The following is a 16327-nucleotide window of genomic DNA, read 5'->3' as shown; positions in this document are numbered from 1 at the left end:
CACTGCACCCAGCCGAATACTGGAAATTTTCTAAGAGAAGAGATTTCAAGTGCTCTCACCACACACACAAAAATAGCAGTAACTGTATGAGGAGATGGATATATTAATTTGTTTAACTGCAATAATCATTTCACTATGTATATGTATATCAAAACGTCATGTTGTAAATATGATGTTTATTAAAAATAGTTTTTATTAAAAATAAATAAATAATAAGTCATGAAGCTGGATTTTGAACCTAGAAGTCTGACTCCAGAGAACCCATTTAATCAAGATGCTACAAGAAGTTAGTATGACTTAATCAGCATTGATTTAGCGGCATATCTAAGACACTTATTGGAAAGCAGGCGGAGAATACAAATAAATAGAAAACACATAGGACACTGTCACTGTGTTCATGGAGTTAAGACAAGACCAGTGAAAAGATGATTCACAATAAAAGAGTGTAAATTTACTTGTTTATTGTTTATCTCCCTTCTCCCCGTCCCCCTACCCTATATCCAAACAAGCTCCAGGTGGCAGGTCTTTGCCTGTCTTACTAGCCATGGTGTCTGCAGAGCGTAGAAGGGTGCCCAGCTCACAGCAATTCTCAGTAAAATCTGTAGAGTGGGTAAGGAATGACTGAGTGGTATGGACCACGCACACTGAAGGGACAGGGAGAGCAGAGACAGCTCCATGATGGTGTACCTCACCTTATGCCTCCTAAGCACATCCATGATCATTATTTCCCTTGAGCCTCTCCACCACTGCAGTGGGTCAGACAGGAGGAAGCAGTTCCTGGTTTTCAGGAACATAATGTGCTGGGTGAATAATAATGAGAGTTGCCATTCATTGAACACCCACCCTGTACCAGGCACCATACTGTTTACATGGGCTCTCTAATTTGCTTATGGAATCAGTATATTAGCACCAGAGAAAAAATTGAAGATAGCCCATCAAGCCCAAACCTTGATTTTGCACAGGAGAAAATGAATGGTAGAAATGAAATAAAAATTAGATTCTCCTCCCTCCTGTGCTTCTCACAATCCATTGGAATCACTGAAAAGGAAGAAAAATACTCCCATGGCTGGGTGTGGTGGTTCATGCCTACAACCCCAGCACTTTGGGAGGCCAAAGTGGGAGGATCGCTTGAAGCCAAGAGTTCGAGACCAGCCTGGGCAACATAGCAAGATCCCATCTATACAAAAAATTTAAAAATTAGCCCAGCATGGTGCAGTGGCTCACGCCTGTAATCCCAGCACTTTGGGAGGCCGAGGCAGGCAGATCATGAGGTCAGGAGATCAAGACCATCCTGGCTAACACAGTGAAACCCCATCTCTACTACAAATACAAAAAATTAGCCGGGCATGGTGGCAGGAGCCTGTAGTCTCAGCTACTTGGGAAGCTGAGACAGGAGAATGGCGTGAACCCGGGAGGCGGAGCTTGCAGTGAGCTGAGATCGCACCACTGCACTCCAGCCTGGGCGACAGAGCCAGACTCCGTCTCAAAAAAAAAAAAAAAAAAAATTAGCCCAGCATGGTGGTGCACACCTGTAGTCCTAGCTGCTCAGGAGGCTGAAGTAGGAGGATCGCTTGATCCCTGGAGTTCAAGCCTGCAGGTGATCAGCAACTGCATTCCAGCCTGGGGAACACAGTGAGATCCGGTTTCAAACAACAACAACAACAAAAAAAAAACTCTTGACATTCCCACTGCCTATTCCCACTCAGCAATCCCAACATCCCACCATCCTACCCACCCATCCCCTGTCCCACCACCACTTATACACAGATATACATACACACACACACAGTGGAAAGGTTCACTGGGATTCAAAGATGAGGAGCATGTCGCTGTTGTCTGCGGGTTTCTTCACCTCTGTCCTTAGCTCCTGTCCCAACTCAGCATATCTGGTATCCAGGAAAACACTTTCCTTTCTTCCTTAAAGAGGGAAACTGAAATCAAGGAAAGAAAACAGAAATTGAGCTCACAGGAGAAAACTGAGCCTTGGCAACCGTTTTATGATTTTCTCTAGAAACAATGAAGTGTGGTAGAAAGCCCATGAACCCAGACATGGGTTTAATGTTGAACTCTACTACTGTAGGCTGTGACTATAAGCTAGTCACTTAACCTCTCTAAGCCTCAACTACCCATCTGTTTTAAAAAAGACTTTTTGTGGCCGGGTGCGGTGGCTCACGCCTGTAATCCCAGCACTTTGGGAGGCCGAGGTGGACAGATCATAAGGTCAGTAGATCGAGACCATCCTGGCTAACACGGTGAAACCCCGTCTCTACTAAAAATAGAAAAATTTAGCTGGGCCTGATGGCGGGCACCTGTAGTTCCAGCTACGCAGGAGGCTGAGGCAGGAGAATGGCGTGAACCCGGGAGGCGGAGCTTGCAGTGAGCCGAGATTGTGCTACTGCACTCCAGCCTGGGCGAAAGTGAGAGACTCCATCTTAAAAAAAAAAGACTTTTTGTAATAAATAAATAAATTTTTTTTGTAACAAATTTCACGAATACATATTGACTGGGGGTTTAGTTTAGACTGCTGAAAAGCATAAATTACAGAATATCCTTAAAGGCACTGACATCTTACTCTTAATGATAACATGATAATAATAGGCAATGTTATTAAGTACTTAACATGCGTCAGACGTTGCACTAAGAGCTTTGCAAGCATGAGAACATTTATAGGGGCTTAACTGTCTCGATAGTCGTGTGAGGGACTATTATTATTATCACTGATTTATAGGTAAGGAAACTGAGACCAGAGAGATTATTAATAATTTACCTGAAGCCACCTGGCCAATAAACAGGAGAAACTGCCAAGTCCCTGCTCTTAACCCACCGCCTTTTCCAGAACCTCTCACGTTTGGTAACTTACCTTAGACCTAACGGGGCTTTGTGAAGGAAACAATTGATAGAAAAATTTTTTTTAATTTTTTTATTATTATTATTATACTTTAAGTTTTAGGGTACATGTGCACAATGTGCAGGTTAGTTACATATGTATACATGTGCCATGCTGGTGTGCTGCACCATTAACTCGTCAAATTGGTAGAACATTTTTATGTGGCTGGATGAATGTTTCTAAGGTGCTTGCAATTTGTTTCTTTAAATGAGATGGCCATACTTTCCAAAATTACGTTTCCATTGTTAATTGATTGAGCTGTAAGGAGGGTATGAGAGGATTGTTGTAAAGAGCTTGGAACAAGGCCAGGCGCAGTGGCTCGCATCTGTAATCCCAGCACTTTGGCAGGCCGAGGTGGGCGGACTGCCTGAGGTCAGGAGTTCGAGACCAGCCTGGCCAACATGGCGAAACCCTGTCTCTACTAAAAATACAAAAATTAGCCAGGCATGGTGGCAGACGCCTATAATCCCAGCTACTCAGGAGGCAGGAGAATTGCTTGAACCTGGGAGGTGGAGGGTGCAGTGAGCCGAGATCGCGCCACTGCACTTCAGCCTGATCAACAAAGTGAGACTCTGTCTCAAAAAAAAAAAAAAAAAATCTTGGAATGGCACCTTAACCTAGAAAGTTCTTGATAACTGTTAACTGCCTTACTGATGTGATTCACTGGACAGAGCTTGAGCATGGTCATCAGAAACACCTGCCTTCGAATCCCACTTATCAGCTGTGTGACCTTGAAGATGTTAATTATCTGTTCTGAGGCTTACTTTCCTCTTTGTTCAAATGAGAAGAACAACCACTCTGCCTCAAAGTCATCGTGAGGAAGAAATGTGACAAAGTCTTCCCATTCTAGGTGATTTAGTCACCCTCAACCACCATGTTACAAGTGTGAGAGTAGCTAACAGAAAATGATCTCAGTAGAGGGTTACATTTTGTTATTTTGCTTTTGTCACTCTCCATAAACACTTTTGTCTTAAATAATTCAGATGCCGGCCGGGTGTGGCCTGTAATCCCAGCACTTTGGGAGGCTGAGGTGGGCGGATCACGAGGGCAGGAGATAGAGACCATCCTGGCTAACATGGTGAAACTCCGTTTCTACTAAAAATACAAAAATATTAGCTGGGCATGGTGGCCGGCTCCTGTAGTCCCAGCTACTCGGGAGGCTGAGGAAGGAGAATGGCGTGAACCCAGGAGGCAGAGCTTGCAGTGAGCCGAGATTGTGCCACTGCACTCCAGCCTAGGCAACACAGCAAGACTGTCTCAAAAATAATAATAATAATTATTATTATTATTATTCAGATGCCAATTTCAGCCTAGCCCAGACCAAATTGTTGCTAATTCTGAACTATTAAAATAGGAATTGATGAAGACTTACTGCATCCAGTTCTTTGGAATGTAGTAAGGACCCTAGTTCTAATCCAGAAGTTCCACATGGGTTCAGTTTTGAGGATACTCCTAACCATGAACCCTTTAATGTTGGGCAGTACTTAATGGACAGAGCACTGAAGTGGGAGCGAGGGCAACTGGGTTCTGATCCCAACTCTGTCATTCATTTGCTGTGTGTTCTTAGCAAGTCACTCCTGCTCACTGGGCCTTGGTTTCCTCTTGTGCAACTGAAGAACATGGAAAAAAAAGATCCCTAAAGTCCTTTGAAGCTATCATATTCTGTAACTTTTGTGCCCAAGAAGGCCTTACAGTGAGATGGGATCCCAGTATTTATTGAGTTTCCTCATTCATAAAATGGGGATAATAATAGTAAATGAGTTGACACGCGCTAAGACGGTGGAATAGTGGCTGGCACAGATAAGCCCTCAGTAAATGGTAGCCAATAATGGTAGAGTATGCTGTAAGAAATCTTTCTCTCTCTCTGCTTCTCAACAAGCCTCTAATCAATTATTCCACTTTATAAACAAGGAAATAGAACTCAAAGACATTAAGCACTTTTCCCAAAAGTCGCTTAGCAAGTAAATGGGAGAGACCCTATGACCAGGATGAAAGCAAGAAATTCCCACAAGAGGACTCATTCCAACTCATATCTGGTGAAAAGGTTCCCAATGCCCAGCTCAGATCAACTGCCTCAATTTACAGTGTGAGTGTGCTCACCTCCTTTGGGGACTGTATATCCAGAGGACCCTCCTCAGTAAAACACCTTATAAATAACATCCTTCCATGGATGAAGGAAAGGAGATAAGATCTGTAATGAATAAGCAGGAACTTTGAAGACTCAGTGACTCAGTGAGTAATAAAGACTCAGCGACTTCTGATCCTGTCCTAACTGCCCCTCCTCGTTGTCCCCAAGAAAGCAGCTTCCTGCTCTCTGAGGAGGACCCCTTCCCTGGAAGGTAAAACTAAGGATGTCAGCAAAGAAATTTTTCCACCATTGGTGCTTGGTCAAAGGGGAAACTGATGAGCTCACTCTAGATGAGAGAGCAGTGAGGGGGAGACAGAGACTCGGATTTCCGGAGGCTATTTCAGTGTTCTTTTCCGTTTTGTGCAATTTCACTTATGATACCGGCCAATGCCTGGTTGCTATTTTGGAAACTCCCCTTAGGGGGTGCCCCTCAACTGGCCCTATAAAGGGCCAGCCTGAGCTGCAGAGGATTCCTGCAGAGGATCAAGAGAGCACGTGGACCTCGCACAGCCTCTCCCACAGGTACCATGAAGGTCTCCGCGGCGGCCCTCGCTGTCATCCTCATTGCTACCGCCCTCTGCGCTCCTGCATCTGCCTCCCCATGTAAGTCCTGGTCTTGACCACCACAGCCCCTGGAGTCAGACTCTGCCTAAAATGCTTACCCCATCCCAGTGACTGTCCCACACCTTGCCCTCTTTTCAACTGTAGCACGAATACTGTCTGAACCCCATTATTTACATTCTTATGGATTGTCTTACCCAGATGTCCTGTTGTCCTTCAGAGATTTCTATGCTGCTTCATGGCAGGGATCTCCTGATCAGTTTTTCTGTCTTCAAGGTCTACACCCCCAAGGCCTACAGGTGTTCACTGAGTATAGACTCATCTTGGGGAGATTAGTAGTCATGAGTAGCTCACACTGACTTTGAAACACGTCTGACTCATGCCTGTCAGCAGCAGGGTTTCTAAGAAATTTAATTAAACTGAAACTTCCTGAGACAGCCATATTCTCTCTCATTTCATAAATGTAAAAAAATTGGCTTATGAGAGGGTATGTGGCTTTATTAGAGTGAATACATTTAAAAAACAAATTAAAACAAGGAGAGGATAATAAAAGCTAATTAAATGGTTACTATGGATCAGGCATTGTGCTGATTTTTGTACTTTTTTTTTTTTTTTTTTGAGACGGAGTCTTCGTTCTGTCGCCCAGGCTGGAGTGCAGTGGCACGATCTCGGCTCACTGCAAACTCCACCTCTCGGGTTCATGCCATTCTCCTGCCTCAGCCTCCGGAGTAGCGGGGACTACAGGCGCCCGCCACCACGCCCTGCTAATGTTTTGTATTTTTTAGTAGAGAGGGGGTTTCATCATGTTAGCCAGGATGGTCTCAATCTCTTGACCTTGTGATCTTCCTGCCTCGGCCTCCCAAAGTGCTGGGATTACAGGCGTGAGCCACCGCGCCCAGCCGATTTTTGTACATCTTATTTAATACCCACAACTCTTCTTTGAGTAGCTGTCCTTGACGCACAGATGGGAAAACAGAGAGGTTAAGTAACTTGTCCATGGAGGCACACAGCTAGGAAATGGGAAGACTGATATTCGAACCTGGTTCCATCTTGCTGGGAAAATAAAAACTACTCCTCTGCTGGGAAGTGGCAACTGATGCTTCCCAGTGTCATCTTGAATTAACTGACCAACAAGAAGTTCTCTGTTGAGAGGCCTTCTCACTGCAGCTCAACCAGAGCATCTCCAGGCCCCTCTTAGGATCCTGGCTGAGTCATGGAGCCTGAGCTTTGGAAGCCTCCCCACAACCTGCCCTAGGTCTCAAAGAAACCAAGTTCCAAATCCATTGAGGATCCTGGAAGGGTAAGAATGAGGCCAGAGGACCCAGGACAAGCCAGGAGGAGGCCCTGAGAGCCCAGGGCAGAGGGTTATGGTGTAGAGGGATGGATACAAGCTTGGCTCAAGGATTAGATGAGGGGTTGCAATCCCCACTCTGCCACTGTTTATCCATGGCCAAGTGACTTTACCTCTCTGAGCCTCAGTTTCTGTCAAGGAAGATAACAGTTCTTTCTAAATAAATCATACAAAGTGTCCAGCACAATGTCAAGTGTGCAGTAGCAATGAATAAAAGGGTCTCCCTCCTTCCTTTCTTCTTCCAGATGCCTCGGATACCACACCCTGCTGCTTTGCCTACATTGCCCGCCCACTGCCCCGTGCCCACATCAAGGAGTATTTCTACACCAGTGGCAAGTGCTCCAACCCAGCAGTCGTGTGAGTCTCAGCCCCATGGAGCCCTCCCAGAGCCTGTTCCCCCAGGAGTCCTCTGAGAGGATGCCCTACCCACTCCCACCTATCCTCCAGCTGCAAGCAGCCACAGCTCCTCCATCTGTAGCCTCAGAGTCCCCTGCTATCATGTAAAAAGACTAGACAAGCTGTCCTTAGAGAATCGTGCCCGCTCCGATGGACTATGTTCCTAGGACTCCAATCTTTTTTTTTTTTTTTTTTTTTTTGAGACAGAGTCTCACTGTCGCCCAGGCTGGTGTGCAGTGGCGCGATCTCGGCTCACTGCAAGCTCCACCTCCTGGGTTCATGCCATTCTCCTGCCTCAGCCTCCCAAGTAGCTGGGACTACAGGTGCCCACCACCATGCCTGGCTAATTTTTTTGTATTTTTAGTAGAGACGGGGTTTCACCGTGTTAGCCAGGATGGTCTTGATCTCCTGCCCTCGTGATCGACCCGCCTCAGCCTCCCAAAGTGCTGGGATTACAGGCATGAGCCACCGCGCCTGGCCTAGGACTCCAATCTTTACTAGCGTGGCCTTTACTTGAAACATGGTCTGGAATGCTCCTGTGTGGGGAAGATCAAGTCAGTCATCCCCTTCAGTGAAGAACCCCATATTTCACACAGTCCCCCATATTTCACACCCAATCAAATCCACCTAAACCTCAGAGGAACTAGGGAGAAGAGGTCAGAGGTCAGGGATCTATAATTGTAGTCAAATAAAAAAACAAAAAGCCATCCATCAGAGAAGAAATAAGGAAATGAGATTCACCTTTAAATATGCAAGCTAGTATATTTGGAAAAATATAATAAACCCTACTATATAGGAAATGCCTACTATGTGTCAAATGTCTTATGTGCATGATCTTTAAATTACACTTAGCTCTGACAAGTATGCATAATTCTCTCCATGTTTCAGGTATTGAAACTAAGATTCAGAGAGGTTTATTGATTTAGCCAAGGCTGCACAGTAAATAAGGGATGAAGCCCATCTCTAGAGCCTCCTCTTTCTACTATAGCAAAGTCATTAGTGGACAATTGCTTAAGAAATTTATGGTAGAGACTTAAAAAATGAAAATGGTGCAATTCTGAAGTTTCCTATATAAGAGTGAAGTTTTTGTTTTTGTTTTTGTTTTGAGACAGAGTCTCACTCACTCTGTTGCCCAGGCTGGAGTACAATGGCGCAATCTCAGCTCACTGCATCCTCTGCCTCCTGGGTTCAAGCAATTCTCTTGCCTCAGCCTCCCAAAGTGCTGGGATTACAGGTGTGAGCTACTGCACCCAGCCAGGGTGAAGTTTTTTAATCCAAAAATTTATGACACTGGCAAAGTTAGAGGTATTCAAAGACAGACTTTGGGTCTGATGAATCCTTTTAAGTATAATGGTAATATTTAAAACTACTAATTTTATTTCTGAAAACAAATATTTTTCAAAAGAAGAAAATCCTTCCCTGAGCACATACTATTGGCAGACACAGATTACTAAAGCCACTGTCCCAGCCCAACCTTATGGGGCTCATAGTCTAATAAGAGGGGCAAGACAGACACAGCAATGACTAGAGTACCCAGCAAAAAAAAAAAAAAAACATGACAAGGGAAAGAGAAAGGAAACATATTCAGCTTCAGGGATTTACAGGTTTGCTGCAAATGGTGCTGTCTGAGGAGAGATTTGGCCTGGCAGAGAAAAGCCTAGAATGGGATATATCAGGAAAAGGGACTGTCCCCCAGGATACTACTTTGGTTTATATACAAGTCTCCATGTAGGAAAGCACGGAGTGTCAAGGAAAACGCAGCAAAAGTGCTAAATGCAGCTGTCAAGTGTAAAATGAGCTAGAACAGGGAAAGCTGAGAAAGCAGGAGTCCAGTTTAGCGGCTACTGTTGTTATCCATGTGAGTAGTATTGGAGGCTGAACAGTGCCTGAAGGAAAGGAGAGACAGGAGGTTTCAAAGACAGACACTTTTGAAACCTTCAAAGGTGGAATTTGCAAGCCCTAGCAGGTGATTTGAGGTCAAGAGCAAGGGAGAAAGATGCGGGTTGAGGATGACACTGAAGTTTCCACCTCTGGCTGGAGAAGTGTAGAACCATCTTAAGCCTTGTGGAAGAGCTGTTTAAAGAGGAAAGAGCTAAGGTGCCAGCAAGATAACCCTGTGGATATGTCCAGTGGTGATGGTGAAATGAAGGGTTGGTAGCTGAGGAAAGGGTGTTAGGGCTGAAAATGTGACATTCTTTTGTAGGAAAAAGGGGTATCCCAATTTTAAAAAGGCAGTGCAGCCTGCCTTGGTGAGTACTGGCTCTAGAGCTAGTTTGCTTTGTTAGGACTCCAGCTGTGACACTTGGTGAGTGTAGGCCCTTCAATTAACCTCTCGTAACCCCAATTACCTCCTCTACAAAATAGGATAATAGAAGTACTTCCCCCACTGGGTCACAGTAAGATGAAAATGCTTAGAATATGCTCTGGTACACAGTAGGTGCATAAATGTTAGCTTATTATTATCATCATCATCTAAATGCATTATTGCATACACAAAAGTAACAGGTGAAATTTAAGGAATGAATGCAATTCATTCATTCACTTACTCATGAAATAAACATCTATTGAGCATCAACTGTGTGCCAGGCCCAGGGCCAGAGACTTAGGAAAAAACACAAAGAAGAGAAAAGGGTAGCAACTTTGAGAACATCCGCCCTTAAGAGCGGTATCACAGTCTGCGGGGAGGTTGCGGGCAGGAAATGGAGGCCTGAGCTACCCTCACCTCAGGTATTGCTTTCCTGGCCTTTTGACTTCCTAGCCACAGGTCAAAGATGACAAAGAGAGAGGGATAGCAAGTCTGGCAGGATTTCCTGTATGACTCCTGGCTGAACAAGGGCAAGATCTGTGTCTGAAACTTTCACACCACCCTAAATAAGAACACAAACTCTAGAAAGTATGAGAGGCCAGAATACTGCTTCTGTTCCCTTTCTCATCTCTGCACACCGGGGTGGGAGAAAAAGAGATGGTCAAGTAGCTCTGAGTGAGGCTGGGAAAGGGAAACCCAAAGAGAAACCAAGAAATCCTCATTCTCACCAGTCTAAGTCTTCACTTTGTCTGAAAACATTTAGGCTCAAGAATGTGCAGGATACATCCAAAAATGGTTAAGATGGTAAATTTTATGTTATGAATATTTTACCACAATTAAAAAAAAATTTTAATGCTGTTAGGCACAGAATCAGGAGAACCACAAGAGCTTAATGACTTTGACAGACACACCAATACATGCATAGAGAAAGAATGAAAATATTAAACCAAAGAATGAATGAGTGATGAAATATTTAAATAAGGTGGGTACATAGCACATCAGAACATATTTGGGAATAATACTTCCATCTAGGGAATACATTTCTATTTCTTTTTAATGTGATAGTAATCACAAAAGCAAAGGCGAAATTTCTGTGTTGTTTGAGACATAGAATTCCTTTGTTATGCTATGTAATCATGTGGCATACTGCGTGGGTCAATAAGATTTAAAAAATAAACTTCTAACTGGGCGCGGTGGCTCACATCTGTGATCCCTGTACTTTGGGAGGCTGAGGCGGGTGGTCATCTGAGGTCAGGAGTTCAAGAACAGCCTGGCCAACATGATGAAACCCTGTCTCAACTAAAAATACAAAAACATTAGCTGGACGTGGTGGCACACGCCTGTAATCCCAGCTACTCAGGAGGCTGAGGCAGGAGAATCGCTTGAACCTGGGAGGCGAAGGTTGCAGTGAGCCGAGATTGTGCCACTGCACTCCAGCCTGGGCAATAAGAGCAAAACTCCATCTCAAAAATAAAAAATAAAATAAACTTCTGGCCAGGCGTGGTGGCTTACCCCTGTAATACCAGCATTTTAGGGAGATTGAGGTAGGAGGATGGCTTGAGCCCAGGAATTTGAGACCAGCCTGGGCAACATGGTAAGACCTTGTCTCTACAAAAATAAATTTTAAAAAATTAGCCAAGTGTGGTGGTGTACACCTGTGGTCCCAGCTACTCAGGAGGCTAAGGTGGGAGGATCACTTGAGCCCAGGAGGTTGAGGCTACAGTGAGTTGTGTTCATGTCACTACACTCCAGCCTGGGTGACAGTGAGACCCTGTCTCAAAAATAAAAATAAATAAATAAACTTCTGGATGGCTGCACAATAAATAGTTGATTTTCTTCCTATGAGAATCTCTAAAATAACATATCCAGTATTTGAACTTAAGTAAAATCAGTGTTCAAATTTCAAATAATAATAATAATGTGCAGGAAAAAATCCTAAAGGAAAAGCCAAAATGGGAAAGGGTAAGTAGGCAGGACTGACCCTGAAGTAACGTGTTAATTGGCAGCACTGCTAGCAAGGCCCAAGGTCTCCCACAGGTAGAATCAGTTTCCCAGCAGACAGGTGAGGCAGGGAGCTGGACTGACCCTCATGACCCCCAACTTCTACATTTCCAGCTTTATCATCAATGACTATAGAGATAAGGCCTCTGATTCTCATAGGCCTCCACATTCTGGCTGGTTATTTGGTGGAAGTGCTTTGACATTGCCATTATCTCATGGCCCTCAACTCCCCTGAGCCACAGTGTCTAGTACCAGGACTTTTAGTCTCATGTTGCTCTCATCCACCCCAAAGCAGAAGTTTCAGAGCATTCTAGTAACAACACATGAATGGTATTTTTCCAAACTTATTCATACATATTATCCTTTGAGCTTCCAGTAATTGTGCAAAGAATTATTTCTATTTACATTTCAGAGCTTAGCAAATAGACTCAGAGGCTTTAAGTGATTTGCACAAAATGATCAAACTAATAAATGGTGAAATGAAGACTCAAGGTCATGCCCGTCTTTTGTTCACCCACCCACGCACAGATGTATTCATTTGTTGAGTGTGCCAGGCACTGCGTTGTCTAAAGCCAAATCAGATGTTCTTTTAAGAACTTCTCGGCCAGGCGCGGTAGCTCACGCCTGTAATCCCAGCACTTTGGAAGGCCAAGGCGGGTGAATCATGAGGTCAGGAGATCGAGACCATCCTGGCTAACACAGTAAAACTCTGTCTCTACTAAAAATACAAAAAATTAGCCAGGTGCCTATAGTCCCAACTACTCAGGAGGCTGAGGCAGGAGAATGGCATGAACCCAGGAGGCAGAACTTGCAGTGAGCCGAGATCATGCCACTGCACTCCAGCCTGGGTGACAGTGAGACTCTGTCTCAAAGAAAAAAAAAAAAAAAAAGGCCAGGTGCCGTGGCTCACGCCTGTAATCCCAACACTTTGGGAGGCCGAGGTGGGTGGATCACCTGAGGTTAGGAGTTTGAGACCATCCTGGCCAACATGGTAAAACCCCATCTCTACTAAAAATACAAAAATTAGCTGGGCATGGTGGCGGGCGCCAGTAGTCTCAACTACTTGGGAGACCGAGGCAGGAGAATCGCTTGAACCCGGGAGGCGAAGGTTGCAGTGAGCTGAGATCGTGCCACTGCACTCCAGCCTGGGTGACAGAGCAAGACTCCATCTCAAAAAAAAAAAAAAAAAGAACTTCTTGTCTCCCACTTATTCATCCATGACTCAGTTCTTGAGGGACACCTTATTCTCTACATCTTAAGCACCCAGCACAAGGCCTGGAACAGAGGAAGTGCTGAGAAAAGTCTAGTGATTGGCAGGCTCAGCCCTGGGCTTCAAGGCTCCATATCCTCTTAGCTTTTCAGGCTACATGTATTTGTGTGAAGGTGATTAAAATGCACACAAATTTGTTTCTGGCTTGGAGCCCTTTGATCCAACAGAAGAGGAAATGTTCTCTCCTTAAAAGCCACAAATAAAATCTTATGGAGCTCCAAATATGCCCTACCCCAATACCATTATCATTTCCCTTTATACCTTAATCCACTTCATCCCCCAAACTGGCTGTCCCGGTACTGACAAGGTCTCATCCTCCCTCTTCTTCTCCTCTCCCACAGCTTTGTCACCCGAAAGAACCGCCAAGTGTGTGCCAACCCAGAGAAGAAATGGGTTCGGGAGTACATCAACTCTTTGGAGATGAGCTAGGATGGAGAGTCCTTGAACCTGAACTTACACAAATTTGCCTGTTTCTGCTTGCTCTTGTCCTAGCTTGGGAGGCTTCCCCTCGCTATCCTACCCCACCCGCTCCTTGAAGGGCCCAGATTCTACCACATAGCAGCAGTTATAAAAACCTTCCCCAGGCTGGACGTGGTGGCTCATGCCTGTAATCCCAGCACTTTGGGAGGCCAAGGTGGGTGGATCACTTGAGGTCAGGAGTTCGAGACCAGCCTGGCCATCATGATGAAACCCCATCTCTACTAAAAATACAAAAATTAGCTGGGCGTGGTGGCCCACGCCTGTAATCCCAGCTACTTGGGAGGCTAAGGCAGGAAAATTGTTTGAACCCAGGAGGTGGAGGCTACAGTGAGCTGAGATTGTGCCACTTCACTCCAGCCTGGGTGACAGAGTGAGACTCCATCACAACAACAACAACAACAACAACAACAACAACAAAAAGCCTCCCCAACTAAAGCCTAGAAGAGCTTCTGAGGCGCTGCTTTGTCAAAAGGAAGTCTCTAGGTTCTGAGCTCTGAAGCCCCTTGGCTTTGCCAGGGCTCTGTGACCAGGAAGGAAGTCAGTGTGCCTCTAGAGGCAAGGAGGGGAGGAACACTGCACTCCTAAGCTTCCATCTCAACCCCTCACAGGAGCTTACTGGCAAACATGAAAAATCGGCTTTCCATTAAAGTTCTCAATGCAACTATAAAGCTGACTCTTGGTTCGATTTCCTCCTGGGGAACTGTCCTTCCCCATGAGCATTAAGCACACGGGGTCCAGGGCTTGCAAACACCTGATGTCCATCTTAGATTTGGATGACAGGGCTGAAAACAAAAGCTCTCTGAGAAGGGGGCATGGGTAGGCAGAGCAATTAAACTAATCAGTGACTTACCCAACTCTGGAGGGGGAGGGGAGACAACAGTCACTACGTCCCCACCCTTAAGTCCCCAAGTTTATCTTACTGCCTGCCACAGCGTCTCTCTGTTTCCTCAGACCTTGGTTGGCCCTTCCTCCCTGGCCTACCCTCTACCTTATCCCCAGTGGATTTCTTTTACACCACCCTTGCCCCTGGAATGAGATTCAATGGCAATTCCAAATGCCTCAGGTCTTTCAAATAACGACAATGAGGTATTTTGTGTTTTTCCACTAGTACACCAGCTCCTTTAAGGTGGGGTATTTCAACTTTCCCAAGCTTGTCCCTTTATGTAAACATATATTGACAATATATATGGCCATAACAATAGTTAACATTAATTGAGCACTCACTATGTGCCAGGCATTGGCTTAGCCCCTCACATTCATCATTCTTTTTCATCCTTATAACCCTATAGGGTTAGGTACAGTTATTAGCTCTGTTTATAGTTAGGAAAACCCTTAGCAAGAGAGGGAAATGATTTGCCAAAAGCCCCACAGCTCAAAGAAAAATAAAGCAGGTGGGCCGGGCGCGGTGGCTCACGCCTGTAATCCCAGCACTTTGGGAGGCCGAGGTGGGTGGATCACAAGGTCAGGAGTTCAAGACCAGCCTGGCCAAGATGGTGAAACCTCGTCTCTAGTAAAAATACAAAAAAATTAGCCGGGCTTGGTGGTGGGCACCTGTAATCCCAGCCACCCGGGAGGCTGAGGCAGAGAATTGCTTGAACCTGGGAGGCGGAGGTTGCAGTGAGCCGAGATTGTGCCACTGCACTCCAGCCTGGGCGACAGAGCGAGACTCGTCTCAAAAAAAAAAAAAAAAAAAAGTGTCAGGATGTATCTACTAATAACAAGGACATTATATATAACCACAACATGCGTACCATACTCAGGAAACTTAACAATGGCACAATATACAGTCCATAATCAAATTCCTCATAGTCCAGTAAGGAAGACAGACCTGTGAGCAGATTATACATACTAAAAAGACTTAAAGTAAAGCAAAGTGTACAAAAAACTGTGGTCACATTGTGGAGAGAGGGAATTCTATCACTGAGTGGGTGGGTGGGCAGGGGGCAGGAACCCTGAGGGAGAATAAAGACTTCAGAGATGAGAAAACATTTGAGTGGACTTTTTGAAAGATCTGAGTGACAGTTTAATAGGTTTAAAAGGAAAAGACTGACAGGTAGAGGGAACAGCATATGCAAAAGTAAGAGGTATAAAAGGCAGCTCCTTCATCAGGTCAAATAGCGAATGCATGCTGGGCTTAATACCTAGGTGAAGGGTTGAGAGGTGCAGCAAACCACCATGACACACATTTACCATTTATCTATGTAACAAACCTGCACATTCTGCACAATGTATCCTGGAACATGAAGTAAAATAAAATAAAATAAAAAGTTGAAAGAAAAGAAAAGAAAAAGGCAGCTCCTTACCACACAGATAAGAGTTCAGTCTTTTGCTGCCAAAGACGGGGAGAGAGTGTGTATAAAAGGGACTTTCCGGGGCCAGGCGCAGTGGCTCACACCTTTAATCCCAGCATTTTGGGAGGCCAAGGCGGGCAGATTACCTCAAGTCAGAAGTTTGAGAACAGCCTGGCCAACATGGTGAAATCCCGTCTCTTCTAAAAATACAAAAACTAGCCCGGCATGGTGGCAGGCACCTGTTGTCCCAGCTACTTGGGAGGCTGAGGCAGGAGAATCGCTTGAACCTGGGAGGCGGAGACTGCAGTGAGCCAAGATCATGCCACTGGACTCCCGCCTGGGCAACAGAATGAGACTCCCTCTCAAAACAAACAAACAAACAAACAAACAAATAAATGGACTTTCCCATCCCTGCCATTTTCCCAATGACTAATCCTAAGAACAATCCTTGATCCTAACACGGGCTTACTTGAGCTTGACAGTTCACCAAATAGTTTGACTTTCTTCTTCAGTTTATGCCTCACCACAGGCCCTCTAGTTAAGCCAGACAGGCATGACTTTCCTACTTGTCCAGTGAGGAAACTGAAGCCCAGAAAATAAAGTGACTAGCTCAAGTCCGGGCCAGTAGATGCCACAGCTGGAGCTCAGAAGCGAAAC

At 45.1% G+C, this 16327-nt stretch overlaps 1 protein-coding gene and 1 long non-coding RNA gene across 3 annotated transcripts; one reads left to right on the top strand and one right to left on the bottom strand.

Annotated features, from left to right (window-relative positions):
• Nucleotides 1–441: 441 nt before the first annotated feature.
• LOC134738626 (uncharacterized) lies at nucleotides 442–16327 on the bottom strand. Of its 2 annotated transcripts, none has more exons than XR_010124498.1 (6): nucleotides 16140–16327; nucleotides 5774–5898; nucleotides 4988–5078; nucleotides 1778–1931; nucleotides 693–800; nucleotides 442–599 (listed from the first exon to the last, which is right to left on the bottom strand). It is a non-coding gene; the product is annotated as an uncharacterized LOC134738626 (long non-coding RNA). The 2 variants fall into 2 exon arrangements; XR_010124497.1 differs by adding an exon at nucleotides 1530–1620 and having other exon boundaries at nucleotides 509–800.
• On the top strand, nucleotides 5484–14044 carry CCL5 (C-C motif chemokine ligand 5). The gene is made up of 3 exons (XM_054457401.2): nucleotides 5484–5618; nucleotides 7173–7284; nucleotides 13241–14044. The coding sequence occupies exons 1-3, from the start codon at nucleotides 5543–5545 to the stop codon at nucleotides 13326–13328; spliced, it is 276 nt and encodes a 91-aa protein (XP_054313376.1). The 5' UTR covers nucleotides 5484–5542; the 3' UTR covers nucleotides 13329–14044.

The sequence above is a fragment of the Pongo pygmaeus genome, chromosome 19, assembly GCF_028885625.2.
Source record: "Pongo pygmaeus isolate AG05252 chromosome 19, NHGRI_mPonPyg2-v2.0_pri, whole genome shotgun sequence".
NCBI lineage: Eukaryota > Metazoa > Chordata > Mammalia > Primates > Hominidae > Pongo > Pongo pygmaeus.
The sequence above is the reverse complement of the archived record's forward strand: the minus strand, read 5'-3'. Positions and strand labels throughout refer to the sequence as shown.

Bases quoted from the DNA above. Each gene is read 5' to 3' on its own strand.
- CCL5 (XM_054457401.2), top strand. From the start codon at position 5,543: ATGAAGGTCTCCGCGGCGGCCCTCGCTGTCATCCTCATTGCTACCGCC. The intron at 5,619-7,172 runs GTAAGTCCTGGT...TTCTTCTTCCAG, and splicing joins TCCTGCATCTGCCTCCCCAT to ATGCCTCGGATACCACACCC. The intron at 7,285-13,240 runs GTGAGTCTCAGC...CCTCTCCCACAG, and splicing joins TGCTCCAACCCAGCAGTCGT to CTTTGTCACCCGAAAGAACC.